Source organism: Bos indicus, chromosome 14 (genome assembly GCF_029378745.1).
Source record: "Bos indicus isolate NIAB-ARS_2022 breed Sahiwal x Tharparkar chromosome 14, NIAB-ARS_B.indTharparkar_mat_pri_1.0, whole genome shotgun sequence".
In the NCBI taxonomy this organism is placed as follows: domain Eukaryota; kingdom Metazoa; phylum Chordata; class Mammalia; order Artiodactyla; family Bovidae; genus Bos; species Bos indicus.
Window position 1 is genome coordinate 44,825,502 of NC_091773.1, and position 19,574 is coordinate 44,845,075.

The 19,574-nt window shown below is 42.7% G+C and overlaps 1 protein-coding gene across 1 annotated transcript; it reads left to right on the forward strand.

Annotated features, from left to right (window-relative positions):
• The first annotated feature begins 421 nt into the window (after positions 1-421).
• Positions 422-6,448, forward strand: FABP5 (fatty acid binding protein 5). The gene is made up of 4 exons (XM_019973912.2): positions 422-605; positions 3,715-3,887; positions 4,247-4,348; positions 5,029-6,448. The coding sequence occupies exons 1-4, from the start codon at positions 527-529 to the stop codon at positions 5,080-5,082; spliced, it is 408 nt and encodes a 135-aa protein (XP_019829471.1). The 5' UTR covers positions 422-526; the 3' UTR covers positions 5,083-6,448.
• The last annotated feature ends 13,126 nt before the right edge of the window (positions 6,449-19,574 follow it).

Sequence of the window (19,574 nt, forward strand, 5' to 3'; positions counted from 1 at the left end):
GGGAAGAAGTTTATCGATCAGTCAATTAAACTACTGATCAATTCCTGGGATCATCAATTCATGGGAACCGAACGAAGGCTAATCGATACTTTGAGGGTGTCACGAATGGGAAGAGGGGCTGCGGCTTGGCATGGGATCAACGGGCCCGAGAGAGCCGGGGCGGGTCCGCCCGTAGCCCCTCTGGCTTCCTGGGCGTGCGGAGGCGCGGGAAGGGCAGGGGCTGGCGTCCGTGGTGGCATGGGGCGCGTCGAACTAGGACTAGTCCCAGCTCGCAGGAACAGCCCGCGGAGCCCCAGCGGCCGCGGCAGGTGGAGCAGTTTAGCTCTTTTGGACCCCAGGAGCCAGGCCCAGGGGCGCCGGGGGCGGGGCGGGCAGGCGAGGCGCGCTTCTCATTGGCCGCCGGGCACCGCCCGCGCAAGCGCTCCGTCTTTATAAAGCCGCGCGCGTGGCTAGCCAACCGCACGCCTGATTCCCGGCGCCCTACCCTCCGCAGCTCACCTGTCACGCCTGTCCGCTCGGACCCACCATGGCCACCGTTCAGCAGCTGGTAGGAAGATGGCGCTTAGTGGAGAGCAAAGGCTTTGACGAATACATGAAGGAAGTAGGTAAGGTTCCCCGCCATGCGGCACTGCAACGTGGCACGTGTGTGGGGCTGTCTGTCCGTAGGCCCACTTCGGCATGCTAGGCTGAAAGGCTGGGCGTGCGTGGCCGCCCACCCCCGAGCCTGTTATCCTCCACCTCCGACCCTCATCGCAGGCGAGCATCGGAGAGCGCCTCGCGCCAGCCCCGGATTCCCCGGACCGTCGGCCTCGATCAGTCCCTCTCTCTGCTGCTTTCCCCGGGCCCACGCGACCCCTGCTTTCCTGCCCTTTAGCGCGCTCACCCCTCTCCCACCCCAAGCTTCTTTTCTTTCGCCCCCTCCAGGCAGCCCTCTTAACTTTCCCGAATTTTCTTGCCTCACCACTCGTCCGCTTTTCTGCCATTGCCCTCCCTCGCATTCGCCCGGTCGTGGCCGCACCTACTTGCCCCGACCCACCTTGCCACATCTTTTGTTCCCAGGTGGCGCGCAGGGTCCCCTCCCTCTTCTACACCCGGACTCGGTTTCCAGCCGAAATCCGGGCTACCGCTTCAGCTTCCATTCCGCTCTCGGTTGCATCTCCCCCACCCCTAGAGCCCCCGCCCGCCTTCGCCGTGTGCGTCGGGCCATTTTGGGTTGGCCGGGCTCCCCCGGTGGAGCATCAGGGCATCTTCCTCTCCACGCCCCGGAGCGGGGCTCAGAGGCGTGGCGCTGGCGACAGTGACCTGTTGGCACTGCTTGACTCGGCGTTGCGGTGGCCAGGTGGCGTGTGGGAGGAGCGCGGTGAGGTCGACTGTACCCGGGGTGGCAGTGCCCTGCAACCTTCTGCATCTAGAGGGTGGAGGGCAGAGAGGCTTAGCCGGGAAACCGCAGTCAGAAACTACCGGTCTTTCAGCTGCTTTCCAACTGCATCCAAGATGGGCGTGGCCTTGCCCAAGACACTTGATTTTTTTTTTTTTTTTTAAATTTTTGCAGCGTTGTGTTGATTTCTGCCACACAGCAAGGGGAACCAGCCATGATTATGCATGTATCCGCTCCCTTCCAAGCCTCCCTCCCTTCCCCCCACCCCATTCCTCCAGGTCATCGCAGAGCACCTGACTGGGCTCCCAGTTCTACACAACAACTTCTCGCCAGTTATCCGTCTTACAGCTGATAGTGTGTGTGTGTTGATGCTACCTTCTGCATTCCTCCCTCTCTGTCCTCCCTCACTGTGTCAATAAGTCCATTCTCTATATCTGCAGTTCTATTTCTTCCCTGCAGATAGGTTCATCAGTATCATTTTTCTAGATTCCATATATATGCCTTAATACCTAGCAACTCCACTACTGGGTATATGCCCTGAGAAAACCAAAATTGTAAAAGATGCATGTACCCCAATGTTCATACCATCACTCTTGAGGATAGTTCTAGTGACCTAGATGACCTAGATGAACCTAGAGCCTGTTCTACAGAGTGAAGCACTTCTTAAAAGCCTTCCAAGGGAGGATTTGTCTCTGTAGGGAAATTCAAGTTCTCTTGCTCAAAATGGTGTTGGATTTTCTGTTGTCTTTTTCGTAAGCCAGTGATAATGATAAAGAGTGCTGATTGTGACATTGGGTAGATTGGCAAAGATGAACCTTTGTCACAGGCCCCTAGGAAGTGAAGCATAGCAAAAATCCTGTCTGACACAATTGCTGTTTTAGAAGCTAGCCTCCCGCAGATAGTAACTTTCTGTTACCAAATGTTAAGTGAGTGAAGAAGTCATTACAAAGACCTAGACCCCGAAGTACCCTGAAGTACTTTAAAAACACACCTTCTAGCCGATGGCTGGTTAAGTCTGGCTCTGGTGAATCTTAAGTGTGTTTATGATCCTGTGAATAAAACAAGGCAATATTTTTTTTTTCCCCTCCCCTCTATACCTTGATCAAAGTGACTCTGGACAAAAAGCAACTAACTGCACTCACAAAGGAGAAATACATATGTGTGTGTTCACCTGAGTGAGAACCACAGTAGGCGGTCTCTCTGCCCATTGAAACCAAACATGTTTATCAGATGGCTTGTTTCCAGAGTTCTGGAGTCAGGAAGGTTGTCAAGGTACAGTTCATTAGAGAGCAGTCAAGGTGTGGAAAGAGCAGAGCCCTTTCTTTATTTGTCCAAAGTGAGAAAATAATGACTCAACTAATGAAACAAAGCACCAGTGCCTAGCTGGTGAAAGAGAAGGCTCCGTGGGGACATGTCAAGCTGGGCTGACATCATCAAGTCGGTTACTCTGCTTAGGCTGTAGTCGCCATATCCATGAAACTGAGATTTGGCCTAGAACCAAGTTTCCTACTAAATGTTAATATTAGGGGGAAATACATAGATTATAAAATAAATGTATTAATAGAGTAATCTGAGTTACAGAGTTCTGAAATACTCTTTCTGAGGGTAAGATTTTTCCTGTTTGTTAGCATCATGTTTGTGCGGTTAACTCTTAAACTGCAATTTGAATATCTCAGGATTGATACTGATTTTGTGTAGTCTACTAATCAAATATTTATCAGGGACCTGTGTGCTAGACTGTGTGCTCGACTGCTGTGTCATATAATACAGTGGTTGGCATAACTGAGGAAATTATAGAAGTCAGGGTATCTTCCTTAAGTTTCTGAGGGCCAACATGGCACGGTGTCTTAAAGCTGAGATTTAGAGCCAGGCTGCCTGCGTTGTTGGTTCTCAGCACCTCCCTGCTTAGCTGGATGAGCTTGAGTAAGTTACATCAAAGCCTCACTTACTCATCTGTCAGATGGAGACTATCTACCTCTCACAAGGTCCTTGCCAGGCTTCCATGAATAGTATAGTATACTGTCAAGTACTAGCAAACTTCGTAAGTGCTGGATATGTGTATGTTCACAGTTGTTATTGATGACTGCTGCTGTTAAGTCGCTTCAGTCCTGTCCGACTCTGTGCGACCCCATAGACAGGAGCCCACCAGGCTCCCCCGTCCCTGAGATTCTCCAGGCAAGAGTACTGGAGTGGGTTGCCATTGCCTTCCCTTCCCCATTGATGACTGAATAGTTGAAAATATGCACAGCATGGTGATTGCAATTGAATTACTCCTTTTATTATGTAAACAGGAAATTTGGTCTTCCGGGTATCTAACATGGTATAACTTTCTACAGGAGTGGGGATGGCTCTGCGAAAAGTGGGTGCGATGGCCAAACCAGACTGTATCATCACTTCTGATGGCAAAAACCTCAGCATAAAGACTGAGAGCACTTTGAAAACAACACAGTTTTCCTGTAAACTGGGAGAGAAGTTTGAAGAGACCACAGCTGATGGCAGAAAGACTCAGGTTAATTATAATTTATAATATCACAGAAGCTTGCAGAATGATTAACTCTATTAATAACATTCTTACTGCTTCCAGGCCGCAACTTAATGAAAAAGTCTCAAGTTGTTTTATGAATTGAGTTTTGACAAATTAATGAAAACACCGATTTAACAACTTAATCTGTTTTGTAAAAATAGTTTTAAGGGACATCTAGATTAAAAAGCACAAACTACATTATGAATGAAATTAGTATGGGTTAATGAGGTGAAGTAGACTCAGAAAGGAAAAGGTAAAAAAATGTTGATTAAGGAGGTTATAAGTCACAGAAACTCTTTTTCATTGTGCCCTGGAAGATTAAAAAGGATACTTTATTTTGGCAGACTGTCTGCAACTTTACAGATGGCGCATTGGTTCAACATCAGGAATGGGATGGAAAGGAAAGCACAATAACAAGAAAACTGGAAGATGGGAAATTAGTGGTGGTAAGTGACATCATATATCTTATATGAATTCATAGTTCACATAAGTGTTCTAGATCACTGATCATGAACAGGAGAACTAGGTTGGAGGAAAAAAAAGTGCCAGATAACAAGATAAATACAAGAATACTTAATAACTAAAGAAAGCCCTTTGTGGAGCTAGAGAAGATGATATAGCAGGAGCTGGGTCTAGTCCGTGTTCTGCTGCTCCGTTTACAGTGCAGGCACACCTCAGAGATACTGTAGGTTCGATTCCAGACCACTACAAGAAGTGGAACATTGCGGTAAAGGGAGTCACACAGAGACAGGAAGTGAGCAAATGCTGTTGGAAAAAATGGCTCCATAGACTTACTCAGTGCAGGGTTGCCACAAACCTTCAGTTTGTGAAAAATGACTATATAATCTTGAGCATACATTTTTCTGTTTCTTTAAAATGAGGAATAGTATTTGCTAAAACTAAATGAATAGATATTGCCAATCAGTAGTTTTCAGTAAAGCGTATACACCTCATAAATAAATAACAGGCTCTAGCTTTTCAAACCCAGGAATCCTAAAGTGCATTTTCTCCATCTGTGAAGCAGATTTCAATGTTTTGTAGGATTGTGATCCTAGCATTCAACTACCACCATTACTCTGTGATGTAAGACTAACTTGCCTCTTTTTAATGACATTCTGTCTCCTAGGTATGCGTCATGAACAATGTTACCTGTACTCGGGTCTATGAAAAAGTAGAGTAAAAATTCCCTCATCATTTTGCACAGAAATTAGCTGCGAGGATGAACAAGCTCAGTTCAATGAGCAAATCTCCATACTGCTGGTTTTTTTTTTTCATTATTGCGTTCAATTATCTTTATCACAAACAAACTATTTCAAAGTGTTGGTTTAATTAGGGTCATCTCTTTGGTTAGTAAATAAATCTGTTTGTGCTACACCAGTGTTGCATGCTTTTTTAAACTTTAGAGGAATTTAGTGATGAGTTTTAACATTTACAAATGGACTAAATGGGATAGCCTTGAAGATACCATATTGAGATTATATTTACTAATTTATATATAGAACTACTTTTGTGGCCAATAAGCTACCAATCATTAATCTTGTTTTGAACTTTGTATCAACTTAAGAATCTTAAATTTGTGGCAGAGACTGTTCTTATTGAAAAACAGCTACATAAACTTTATAATTTAAATATAAGAATAAAGATTAAATCACCATCATTGGCTAGTAATCATACTTTCAATAGTGTGTTTATAACTACTGCTCAGGAATTCTGTAGCCAGAAATTAGTTTAATAAACTTTCTGAGGACCTACCAGGTGCCAGACTGTCTTCCAGAGGTTGAGTTATATCTGAACACAGGGACAAATCATTGCACTTACTGTGACAAACGCTCAGCTTTGAGAGCATGCAATTTTCTCTTGTTTTATTAACAGAAGTAATTAAAAAAGCAATTCAACTCTGAAATACTTGTGTGTATATATAAAGAATAACTAGAATTCTAGTGACTTCTGTCCTGTTTCTCAACCCAAATAGCAAATATCAACAGTTCACATTTGGAAAGTTTCTGTAGGCACTGGGCTAAAACTATGTACGTGATCCTCGTGGCAATCCTTGGGGAGCTAGTACCATTATTTCTTCCGCAAGTAAGAACACAGGTTTTTGACTAGCTAACTTGTTCAAGGACACAGGAAGTTGTAGAGATGGAATGGGAACCTACAACTCGTTGAGCCCACTCACAACTGATCATTCTACAACTCTGGCATGTCTCAGCTTATATGAAGATCCTGAGTTAAATTTCATAAATGTAATACTTGAGACTTTTATGAAACCACCCTCTATACATTGAAATGTTAACTTGTAAGAACCTTAATTACTGAACGTTAGTAGTCAATGAAAGAGTTGGATTCATTGATGCTGTAGCCCTGTGCTGTAGCCCCACGTGGCTGCTGAGCACCGGGTAAGTAAAATACACATAAAATTTAAAGAACTTGATACCAAAAAAATGAAAATGCCTCTGATTTTTATATTGATTATATATGGAAATAACATTTTTGGATATAGTTGGTTACTTAAATATTGTATATTAATAAAATTAATTTTACCTGTTTCTTGCTTTTTTTAATGTGGCTGGGGAACATTTAAACGTTGCATGTGCTGAAAAAAAACTTGCAGTTTTGTTTTTTTTTTTGATCCATATTTTTGGATGAACAGTGCTGCTCTAGACTTCCTTTTCTATTTGAATTTACATCTTGCTTAGTTAAGTCTCTATATTGGACTTCCTCTTTCATCCCCTTTTTCCACTTCTAGTAATAGTGTACATTTATATGACTTCCTGAGCCAAACGCTGAGCCAAGTACTATAAAGAGTTCCATAATTCTCAGAACCACCCTAGATGATGTATGTTAATAATTGTTTTCTGCATTATTTAGACAAGAAAATGAAGTCTCAGGATCTGGGAAATGATCCCAAGCCATACAGCAAGTTGAAGTCAGAACAGATTGTACACGAGTTTATCTGACTAAGACCAGCACCATGTTCTAATGTCTATATTGCTTCACTTTATGGAATGTGGAGTATTGCTAAAGGGAGGGCAGACTCACGCTTTTCCCATGGAGAAGCTGTTGACATTTTGAATGAGAGAACTTGTCTTCATTGTGCTGGACTGTGACAAGTCAGTGTCCTAAGATCGTTGCCACAAAATGCCCATGACACCCATTAGTCTATCCCAAATATCCTATACATTTTCAGATGTCTTCTAAGGGTATCCTACCATACCTAGTTGAGAACCACTGGGTGGAACAAGAACAAATATAGTTCCACTTCCTATTATCTGGTGTCAATCAAGCCCTTCTTTCTGCCATGTTGTTCAGTTGCTCAGTTGTGTCTGACTGTTTGCAACCCCGTGGACTAGAGACCACCAGGTTCCTCTGTCCATGGGATTTCCTAGGCAAGAAAACTGGAGTGGGTTGCCATTTCCTTCTCCATACTCAGCACTTAAAATATGGCAAATGCAACTGAGGAATTGAATTTAAAAATTTAACTTTCATTAATTAATATGTAAATGTTAATGCCAATATATAATCAGTAACTGCTGATTCGGACAGCACAGAATGCTAACCTCATGTTTTCCAAAATCAAATGTCTTATTTTGATTCCAAACCTACTCTTACGGTATCCTCCATTTCAATCCAGTTCTTTGGCTAAATGCTTTAGAGTCATCTTTAATTCCTATTTTTCTCTCCCACATCATACCTGATTCATTAGCAAAGTATTTCAGCTTTACTTTCATATTATATGTAGAATTTGAGTACTTTTCACCTCTTCCACAGCTCCGGTTCAAACTCCACAGCTCTGATTCAAATGCCACTGTTATCTCTCCCCTGATCTCCTTATTTGCATTTTTATTCTTCCAGAGCTATCATTTTAAAATGCATGTTTAACTATGTCACTCCTCTGGTGAGAACCCTCCACTGGCTACTCATTTCATTCAGAAGAGAAGCCAGAGTATTTGCAGAGGTCTTATTTGATCTTGCCCGTGTCTCCCAAGTTCCCAGCATCTCCGCTCCTCTTAGTTTCTTTTCCTACTAACTCTTCTTGCAAATATTCCCTTCCAGTAGGTCATCCTTGTCACAGGTGTATTCCTGCCTCGGGGCCTTTGCACCTGTGGTTGCCACTGCCTGTTGCAATCTACCCTTTGGAATCTGCAGCCCAGGCTTTCTCAACTTTCTTAACTTCCTTTAAGCCTCTTCACAAGTGTCACCCTAGCAGTGAGTCATCCCTAGACCACGCTGTGTGTGTTTGTTACCACTCCTCCCCCATACTCTGTATTCCCCTATGCTGCCTTTGCCCTTGTCACTACCCTGAGTAAGTATATGTTTACTTGGGTTTTGACTTAAAAAAGTTTTTTGTTGTTGTTGCTATCTGTTACTCTCACAGAAAAGTAAGCTCTGTGAAGAAGTGGGCTTTGTTTTTTTTTTATCATATTCTCTATCACTCACTTAGGAGACAACCCAGCACATAGAAGATGCTCAATAAATATCTGTTAAGTGAATAAATTCATTAGTAAATCAATGGCTTTTCTGTGACTATTTAACATTTTAGTATTTATGACCCTTTATGATTTTACTTCCATTTGCATTTTAAAACCATATTTATTACCTTTGTACAAATCTTTCAACTTAATCAGGTCTTTTACTCAACATTTAAAATTTATTTTACTACAGTTGAGCATTCTGCCAACAGGCAATGTCTGTCAAACAGAATGTGACCTGAGTTATTTGTGGAATGGAGTGCAGACAAGGTATAATTTATCACACATGAGATGGTTTAACATAAATCAAACTCTCACTAAGGGAAAATGTACAACCAAGAGATGACTTAACTTTTGGATTATGTCCCTGAGCACGGCAAGGGCACTGACTGTTCTCTTCAAGCAGAATATAAATGCCTAAGGCTGCAGAAGGACCTGCAATGCAGGAGACCCCGGTTCAATCCCTGGGTTGGGAAGATCCCCTGGAGAAGGGCATGGCAATCTACTCCAGTACTCTTGCGTGGAAAATCCCATGGACAGAGGAGCCTGGTGGTCTGCAGTCCATGGGGTTGCTACCAGTCGGACACAACTGAGTGACTTCACTTTCACTTTCATGCATTGGAAAAGGAAATGGCAACCCACTCCAGTGTTCTTGCTTGGAGAATCCCAGGGACGGGGGAGCCTGGTCGGCTGCCATCTATGGGGTTGCACAGAGTTGGACACTACTGAAACGACTTAGCAGCAGCAGCAGCAGCAGCAGAGCAACTAAGAAAAGCACAAGGATGCAAAGTTATGACATATCATGCCTGTGAGGTCTTTGTAGACAATATGTAGCTTTGCTTTATGCTAGTATAATGATTTTGCTTTGATTGCTGACATCAGTTTCTTGAGTCTTAATCTTTTCAAATGTTTTCTCAAAATTCTGGTATTTGAAATTGTGCCAGACCATACAAAGGCTGAGACCCATGTTTTTAGCACCTAGATTTTAGTGTTGCCAGCTCACCTGAGGCTATTAGCTCAACTTTTAGTGTTTATTAATTAATAATTATTGATGTTGTATTTTAAATTACTTACAAGTTTATGAGAATAATTATAACTTTTCCCTGGGTTTCATGTACTCACTATTCTCTCTTTTCTTGCTGCCCTCTTAGAATCCACTGCTGTTTGGTGGGTCACATGTGATGTGGGTTAGTGGGAAGAACTAATGAAGATGGTGAACTGGTTTAAAAAGTTGAGTGAGACATGTTGTGAAATACTGTGAAGGCAGGATGGAATGACGAGTGACTGGTCCTGCAGTAACTGGAAAGTCTTATGACATCTAGTCTGTCATGCTCTGTCATCAGATTATACGTGAACATTTACTTAAGAACAAGTCCATCTCCTCCTCCCAAACCGCACACTTTGAAAATGTATGAACGGGAAATAATACTTTTTACAGAGCACTTTTAAAAAGTGCTGGTGATACATGATAGGGGAATGAGAGAGAGCAGGGCCAGAGTCCTTTTCATGGGATGACATTCTAGTGAGAAAAGATGGAACACCCATGATAAAACTAAATGGCATGGAGTGATAGATGCAACAAGAGAAAAAATGAAATCAAGTAGTAAACACTCTATCTGGGATGGCCAGGAGACCTCTTAAAGGAGGTATTGTTTGAACCCAGATATGACTCATGAGCAGAAGGCGATCAAGTAACATCTGGGGGTGTAGTGTTCTGGGCTGCTGCTGTTGCTACTGCTGCTAAGTCGCTTCAGTTGTGTCCGACTCTGTGCGACCCCATGGACTGCAGCCTACCAAGCTCCTCTGTCCATGGGATTTTCCAGGCAAGAGTACTGGAGTGGGGTGCCATTGCAGGTGTGAGCAATTCCTAAAGCCCTTTGTAGAGACAAAAAGACACAATGACAGATGCTGATGGACAGAGAAGTAACGAGGGACATCAGAAACAAAGATGCAGTCCGAGATCTGAGGAGAACACAGGGTCTGTAGGACCTGGGATTTGCCTTTGTCTGGGTCAAGGGAAACCCTGGAGGGTCTCAAGTAGGAAATGCCAGAGCACACAAAAAATGCCATAGTTTTACTGTTGGTAATGGAAAACTTGATATTTGTAAATTCTTCTTACTAAAAACAGCTGGAAATACTGCACAAAATATACATATATTTAAGTTTCTTTAACATGACAAAGAGCTGGTAAAATACTGAGAAATTACTTGGGAACACAACGACGTAAGTTCAGCTAATAGGAGTGGTTTTGTCCGGAAGCATTTATTTGTGAATCCAGGAGTGCCTGAGACGCTGAGCTGTAGTTTTGGAAACAAAGGGAACAATTAATCTTTGTCTGATGGTAGACGAGCTGACTTCATCTTCTGTTGTCTTAGAAAAAAGAGATTGCTAATGGTTGAAAATTTAGTAACAAGGATGTTCATCGAAGTGCTGTTTATACTAGCAGAGAATTGGAAAGCACATAATTTTCTAGAAATGGGGGATTGGTTAAATAATGATGATATGTCCATACTATAACATACTAACAAGCATTACAAAGAATAAGATGAAGAAGAGCTTGGAAGAAGCCTCACATTGCTCTCTAAGGTGAAAAAATATCCTGACTATAAAATATTATGTTTGGGAGTTTGGGATTGACATGTACAAACTACTATATTTAAGATAGAAAACCAACAAGGACCTACCATGTAACCTGCTGCTGCTGCTAAGTCGCTTCAGTCGTGTCCGACTCTGTGCGACCCCATGGATGGCAGCCTACCAGGCTCCTCTGTCCATGGGATTTTCCAGGCAAGAGTACTGGAGTAGGGTGCCATTGCCTTCTCCTATGTAACCTGCTAGATACTGTGTAATAAACTAAGTGGGAAAGAATTTGAAAAAGAATAGATACATGTATATGTAAAACTGAATCACTTTGCTGTACACCTGAAACTAACACAATTTTATAAATCAACTATGGTCTAATATAAAGTAAAAGTTAAAAAAATTATGTACATGTTGTCCCATTTGTGTAACAATATGTGCATATATGTAGGAAAATGCAGAAAAATGTTAACAGTGGTTATCTCTTGGGATTGGGGTGCTTAATTTCTTATATCTGTAATAAAAATGAAAATAATGCAAATTGATCTATATATTTAATGATAAATAGCATATTAGAAATACTCCAGAAAAGTACAAAGAAGAAAATAAATACACCTGGAAATATTTACCCTTCAGATAGTCCCTATAGCACTTGGGCTTTCCTGGTGGCTCAGATGGTAAAGAATCTCCCTGCAATCCTGGAGACCTGGGTTCAATCCCTGGGTTGGGAAGATCGGTGAAGAAAGGAATGGCTACCCATACCAGTATTCTTGCCTGGAGAATTCCATGGACAGAGGAGACTGATGGGTTACAGTCCATGGGGTCTCAAAGAGTTGGACTTGTCTGAGCGACTATGAGCCATTGGCCATAGCACTTAGCTTTCCTTATAATATAGGTTAGGAATTGCCAGGCTGCAAACAAAACTGACCTCACAAAGTTCTAGAGTTGTAGCATGTGATTAAAGGAAACTTCTATACTACAAAATATTTTGCCACCAAGATGCAATTTAACTATTGATATTTTAGCAAAGAACACATTTTTTCCTTTACACAGTTAAAGATTTAGAGTGAGGGAAGTGTTCATTCTAAAGTCAACCTCATTGACAAGATTATTAATGATGTGTGGTTTTATTCTTTCTCGTTTGCTGGGCTTTACACAAGACCCTGATGTTTGCTTGGGCACAATTCCGAGGGCCTCCATTCTTCGTTTCTTCTCTGTAGTAGGTCCTGCTCTGTTGTGTGAAAGCTATGGGGTATGCCACCAAGGCCCTGGTTTCTGGTTTAGTTTGTTTCTTGCTTGCTTACTTTGTTGGTTTATTGATTCTCCAACCAGATCATTAGTAAAAGAAATACAAAAGAGAAAAATCCCAGGATGTAGTTCAATTTCAGAACAGTAGCAATGACGATAGTGCTCACACAGAAGTTCAGAAAAGTTACATATAAGAGAATAAAGACTTCTTTCATAAATGAAACAATTGGTTTGACAATGATTTTCAGCAAATTGCATAACCAAATATAGAAATGAAGGTTGCTGACTCAGGCACTTGCCCTAACCACTAAATTCAGCTTCCTCTCTTTGCTGCACAGAGCAGGAGCACATGAAGAAATAAAAAAATCCGACTCTTTCTGGAACAAGCAGACTTTTGGAAAATGGCCAGTTCTGGAGGCTGACCTGTATGATGCATCATCTTACGAGATGCGAACCACACCCAGAAACCTTGGAGAAACCGTCATGACACAGATGAGATAATTTCAGAATCTTCTGATTTTCATGTTGAAATGATTAACATGTCAGAAGGTTCTGATGAGGACCTCAGTTCTTTACTCTGGAAATAGGTGATAATTCTAGGATCCCAGAAAACTTAAATCAGTTTCAGTTCTGTTTAGGTGGTTGATGGGAAAATGGTGTTGTTTCAAGTCCATATACCAAGGGCATAAACACACATATCAAAATAAGAAGGCACTAGATCAGAATGAGGCAACACAATGTTAATGAAGGCAATATGTCCAGGAGATAATTTCATTACAATGTCATCAGAGTATTCACCGAGTAGAGAATTACATATTTTCTATCATATCTCTTATTTTATCTACATAGATTTGTATACCTGAAGTCATTATTTTTGTACCTCAGAGAAGTACTTCTTTTATACCAAGAACAAATTCATCTATATGTTAGCTCTACCTTATTGTATCAGCTTTGCTTAACTAGCAGATGAGGTCTTTGAGTCCCATTCCAGTGTCAGCATTTCTGAATGGACTAACTGTCTGATTGATTCATTTATTCAATTCAGCAAATGTGAGCCCCTGCATTGAGCCCCTACAATGTGCCAGGTATTGTGCTAAGAGCTGGACATATAAAAACGAATAAAGGTAAAAAGTCCTTGAGTTAGTGAAGTTTAGTGTCTGGAGGGAGAGATAGACAATAAATAAAAACTAATGTGAAAATTGGGCTTCCCAGATGGCATAGTGGTAAAGAATCCACCTGCCAACACAGGAGATGCAAGAGATGTAGGTTCGGTCCCTGGGTTAGGAAGATCCCCTGGATGAGGAAATGGCAACCAACTTCAGTATTCTTGCATGGATAATTGCATGGACAGAGGAGTCTTGTAGGCTATAGTCCATGGGGTCACAAAGAGTCAGATACAACTGAGCATGTTTGCTTTAAGATAATAATTATATATTGACATAATTGCTTTGAAGGACAAAACAGCATGCTTAATAGGGAATGACAGCAAGAACCAATAGCAATAGGGAAGGCCTCTCTGGGGAGGAGAAATTTAAGTCGAAACCAGAAGGAAGAAAAGGAGCCAGATAAGAAAGGAATGGGAAGAGCATTTCCTACAAAAGGAATAGCAAGTACAAACGGCAGGAGGTAAAGTCGTAGTAAAAAGTAGACACTCCTATCCCAGTCCCTTGGGTCAGACATATTTCTGAACTCAGAACTTGTTTTGCATTTTAAAAAAGTGTTGTTGTTTAGTTGCTCAGTTGTGTCCATCTCTGCGACTGCTTGGACTGCAGCTGCCAAGCCTCCCTGTCCTTCACAAGTTCCTGGAGCTTGCTCAAAGTCATGTCCATCGAGTTGGTGATGCCACCCGACCATCTCATCCTTTGTCGTTCCCTTCTCCTTCTGCCTTCAATCTTTCCCAGCATCAGGGTCTTTTCCAATGATTCAGCTCTTCATATCAGGTGGCCAAAGTATGGGAGCTTCAGCTTCAGCATCAGTTCTTCCAATGAATATTCAGGACTGATTTCCTTTAGGATGGACTGGTTTGATCACCTTGCAGTCCAAGGGACTCTCAAAGAGTCTTCTCCAACACCACAGCTTGAAAGCATCAATTCTTCGAGGCTTAGACTTCTTTATGGTCCAATTCTCTCAACCATACATGACTACTGGAAAAGCCATCCTTTGATTAGATGGACCTTTGTCAGCAAAGTGTCTCTGCTTTTTAATATGTTTTTAACAGTTCTAACTGTTGCTTCTTGACTTGCTAGCATAGTCCATATATGATATCCATATATTAACCCATGTATTATATATTAATAACACTCCCAGAGACACCTGGGGACAGTATGGTTGTAATAAACCACATTAATATATCTGCAGTGGAACATGTAAATCGTCACATAGAATGGGATAAAGACTATATAATTTTTGACATGATCTTCTGTCCCTGATGGCTCAAGACGATAAAGAATCTGCCTGCAATGCAGGGGACTCGGGTTCAGTTGCTGGGTGGGGAAGATCCCCTGGAGGAGGGAATAGCTGCCCACTCCAGTATTCTTGCCTGGAGAATCCCATGGACAGAGGATCCTGGTGGGCTACGGTCCATGCAGTCACAAAAGAGTCAGACAGGATTTAGTGATTAAACAACAACAGTTGTACCAGCTATTAAAGCAATAACTTTGTAGGCATAATTTCATTTAGTCCTAAAAAATAAGGCAGATATGAATATTATTTCCTTTTTTACTGATCAAGAAACAGAGGTTAAGAGCAATCTGAAGGGGACACTGGATCTGTATCTGTAGAGCCAGGCATGCCTCGGGGTTTACGCCCTGCTGTCCAGGGTGGGAAATGACCAGTGATGAAGGTGTGGGGTGAGAATGCTCAGACCCCTTGCATCAGGGGAGGACAACACTCCAGAGGTGCCCAGTGGATCAGGTGCTGCTAGCTTTCTGCAGAACTGCTGCCATCACACCCTGTCTTGGTTCCCCTCTCTTCCTGCTCCTGCTTCCCCTCCCCGTCCCCTTCCAGATCTCTCCTGACTTCCTTTAGCAAATTGACTGCTCAGAAAGTCTTGCCTCAGGGGCTTCTTCTGCTTCAAAATAGCCCTGCTGAGCCCTGGGGAATTCCTGACCCATGGAAACTGAGAGAGGTAATGATTGTTGTTAGTGATTCTTGTTTGAACCATGATTTGGGGCACTTAGATGGGCATAATAGGGAGTCGGAATTGCCTGCAATGCTTCAGTGAGTGAATATACAGTGAGGATTTACTAGCTTTTCCTCAGCAGAATCTGTGACTCAATCTATCCACATCAGGCAGACACACACACCTCGCAGATACAGGGTTTCCCTTCTTGCTGCAGGTTTATCAGCTAACACCACTGTCTCAGGGACAACAACATCTGTCTAACCTGCTGAAACAGCATTACCTGAATCAAGGATCCCACTTTATGGTAAATGAAGTGTGACAAGGTGTGCATGACGTGGAATCCACGGGTCCTTCCATGAACCACCTCACTTGGAAAATTCTAGCCTGACAGGGCATGAAACAGTCCCCTGCAGGCAAAGCAAAGAGGAGGTGTTGTCCTTCAGGGTTTTTTTGCCTACTGCAGAGTGACAGCCATTGCATACCACTGGTGGCCCAATAGGAGGAATATAGAGGTTCTGCAAACAGAAATAAGAGTGGCTTCCCTGGTGGCTCAGTTGGTAAAGAGTCTGCCCGCAGTGCAGAAGATCTGGGTTCGATCCCTGGATCAGGAAGATCTACTGGAGCAAGGAATGACTACCCACTCCAGTATTCTTGCCTGGAGAATCCCATGGACAGAGGAGCTTGGTGGGCTACAGTTCATGGCGTCATAAGAGTCGGACATGACTGAGCGACTGAACCTGCCTGCCTTGCTCACCATTATTCCCAGTAACCTACTTCTTGTTGTTCCTTTGTATCTATTTCTAACAGTTTACCTTTTCCCCCCCAGCTTTGGTGTACTTTCAGCAGTCACAGCATGGCTCTTCATGGGCTGACTGTCCTCCTCGGACTACTGGGGGCGTGTTCCTTGCGAGTGAGGAGGCCTGGAGATGTCCTCCCTTCCCCAAAGGCTCAGGTGCGGGTGTAGGGAACAGAAATCTGGTTTCCTCCCTCTGAAGCCCAGCTTGCACTCCAACTACCCGTGCAGAACCAGGCTGAGGTCTCATCCTCTCCTTTCTTCTGCTTCAGAGGAATCTGACCTCATTCATTTTCCAGGGTCACCAACAAAATAAACGGTGGGTTCAGGACCCAGGACTGTCAGACTGAACAGGTAAAAATGCAAGGTACCCAGTTAGATTTGAATTTCAGATAAACAGCTTTTTTTTTTGTTTTTAAGCTTAAGTATGTCCCATGCAATACTTGGGACATACTTATATTTAATTTTTAAACATGGTTTATCTAAATTTCAAATTTAACTGGGTGTCCTGCATTTTATTTGGCAACTGTATCCGAACACTAGCCAAAATCTAATTTCAGTACCTATATTAAGAAGAGATGGCAAGAATACAGAGAAGAACTGTACAAAAAAGATTTTCAATGCCCAGAGAATCACGATGATGTGACCACTGACCTAGAGCCAGACATCCTGGAATGTGAAGTCAAGTGGGCCTTAGAAAGCATCACTACAAACAGAGCTAGTGGAGGTGATGGAATTCCAGTTGAGCTATTCCAAATCCTGAAAGATGATGCTGTGAAAGTGCTGCACTCAATATGCCAGCAAATTTGGAAAACTCAGCAGTGGCCACAGGACTGGAAAAGGTCAGTTTTCATTCCAATCCCGAAGAAAGGCAATGCCAAAGAATGCTCAAAGTACAGCACAATTGCACTGATCTCACATGCTAGTAAAGTAATGCTCAAAATTCTCCAAGCCAGGCTTCCACAATACATGAACCGTGAACTTCCTGATGTTCAAGCTGGTTTTAGAAAAGGCAGAGGAACCAGAGATCAAATTGCCAACATCTGCTGAATCATGGAAAAAGCAAGCGAGTCCCAGAAAAACATCTATTTCTGCTTTATTGACTATGCCAAAGCCTTTGACCGTGTGGATCACAATAAACTGTGGAAAATTGTGAAAGAGATGGGAATACCAGACCACCTGACCTGATTCTTGAGAAATTTGTATGCAGGTCAGGAAGCAACAGTTAGAACTGGACATGGAACATCAGACTGGTTCCAAATAGGAAAAGGAGTACATCAAGGCTATATATTGTCACCCTGCTTATTTAATTTCTATGCAGAGTACATCATGAGAAACGCTGGACTGGAACAAACACAAGCTGGAATCAAGATTGCCGGGAGAAATATCAATAACCTCAGATATGCAGATGACACCACCCTTATGGCAGAAAGTGAAGAGGAGCTCAAAAGCCTCTTGATGAAAGTGAAAGTGGAGAGTGAAAAAGTTGGCTTAAAGCTCAACATTCAGAAAATGAAGATCATGGCATCCAGTCCCATCACTTCATGGGAAATAGATGGGGAAACAGTGGAAACAGTGTCAGACTTTATTTTTTGGGCTCCAAAATCACTGCAGATGGTGACTGCAGCCATGAAATTAAAAGACACTTACTCCTTGGAAGGAAAGTTATGACCAACCTAGATAGCATATTCAAAAGCAGAGACATTACTTTGCCAACAAAGGTTCGTCTAGTCAAGGCTATGGTTTTTCCAGTAGTCATGTATGGATGTGAGAGTTGGACTGTGAAGAAGGCTGAGAGCCGAAGAATCGATGCTTTTGAACTGTGGTGTTGGAGAAGACTCTTGAGAGTCCCTTGGACTGCAAGGAGATCTAACCAGTCCATTCTGAAGGAGATCAGCCCTGGGATGTCTTTGGAAGGAATGATGCTAAAGCTGAAACTCCAGTACTTTGGCCACCTCCTGTGAAGAGTTGACTCATTGGAAAAGACTCTGATGCTGGGAGGGATTGGGGGCAGGAGGAGAAGGGGACGACAGAGGATGAGATGGCTGGATGGCATCACTGACTCAGTGGACGTGAGTCTGAGTGAACTCCGGGAGTTGGTGATGGACAGGGAGGCCTGGCGTGCTGCGATTCATGGGGTTGCAAAGAATCGGACATGACTGAGCGACTGATCTGATCTGATCTGATCTGAAGAACCAAACGGTTCCAACTCTTTGGGACCCCATAGCCTATAGCCCACCAGAGTCCTCTGTCCATGGAATTTTCCAGACAAAAATACTGGAGTGGATTGCCATTCTCTTTTCCAAGGGCTCTTCCTGATCCAGGGATTGAACCTGGGTTTCCCATGTTGCAGGCAGATTCTTTACTGTCTAAGCCACCCATGAAGCTCCTTTGAAATTAATAAATCACTTTAAATCTATAAATAAACTCAATACACATACTACAAAATTCAGAAGATAATGTAACTAAGCAAGGACTTGTGGGCAGAAAGCTAAAGTCTGACAGTGGGTTTGTAGCAAAGTAAGGGTTCAATACAGGGAGGCAAGCAAAGGAATGGAGACACGCCTCAGATCCACTTCCACTAACTCTTTGAGCTGGGAGCATTTTAAAGGGGAAGAACAAGGAAGCTGGGGTTAATCATTGTGACATTTCTGTGGCATCTCTTAATCATGGTTTTGGAAGTCAGGATGTTCTGGTTTGATTCTCTGGCCAAGTGGTCCATGGCTGGGGACCATTTGGTCCCCAGTGGGGACCTCTTAGCTCATCTTGCTCTGGAGAAACAACCTGAGTTTGTATAGTAATGATGACATCTATAATAGCAATTTTACTATAGTAACATGTTAGCTTATATCTTTCCTTTTTCTCCTTTGCTTTTCACTTCTCTTCTTTTCACAGCTATTTGTAAGGCCTCCCCAGACAGCCATTTTGCTTTTTTGCATTTCTTTTCCATGGGGATGGTCTTGATCCCTGTCTCCTTTACAATGTCACAGACCTCATTCCATAGTTCATCAGGCACTCTATCAGATCTAGGCCCTTAAATCTATTTCTCACTTCCACTGTATAATCATAAGGGATTTGATTTAGGTCATACCTGAATGGTCTAGTGGTTTTCCCTACTTTCTTCAATTTCAGTCTGAATTTGGCAATAAGAAGTTCATGGTCTGAGCCACAGTCAGCTCCTGGTCTTGTTTTTGCTGACTGTATAGAGCTTCTCCATCTTTGGCTGCAAAGAATATAATCAATCTGATTTTGGTGTTGACCATCTGGTGATGTCCATGTGTAGAGTCTTCTCTTGTGTTTTTGGAAGAGGGTGTTTGCTATGACCAGTGCATTTTCTTGGCAAAACGCTATTAGTCTTTGCCCTGCTTCATTCTGTATTCCAAGGCCAAATTTGCCTGTTACTCCAGGTATCTCTTGACTTCCTACTTTTGCATTTCAGTCCCCTATAATGAAAAAGA

Excerpts from the sequence above, each read along its gene's own strand:
- FABP5 (XM_019973912.2), top strand. The coding sequence starts at position 527 with ATGGCCACCGTTCAGCAGCTGGTAGGAAGATGGCGCTTAGTGGAGAGC. Across the intron at positions 606-3,714 it reads CGAATACATGAAGGAAGTAG|GAGTGGGGATGGCTCTGCGA; the intron begins GTAAGGTTCCCC and ends AACTTTCTACAG. Across the intron at positions 3,888-4,246 it reads CTGATGGCAGAAAGACTCAG|ACTGTCTGCAACTTTACAGA; the intron begins GTTAATTATAAT and ends TTATTTTGGCAG.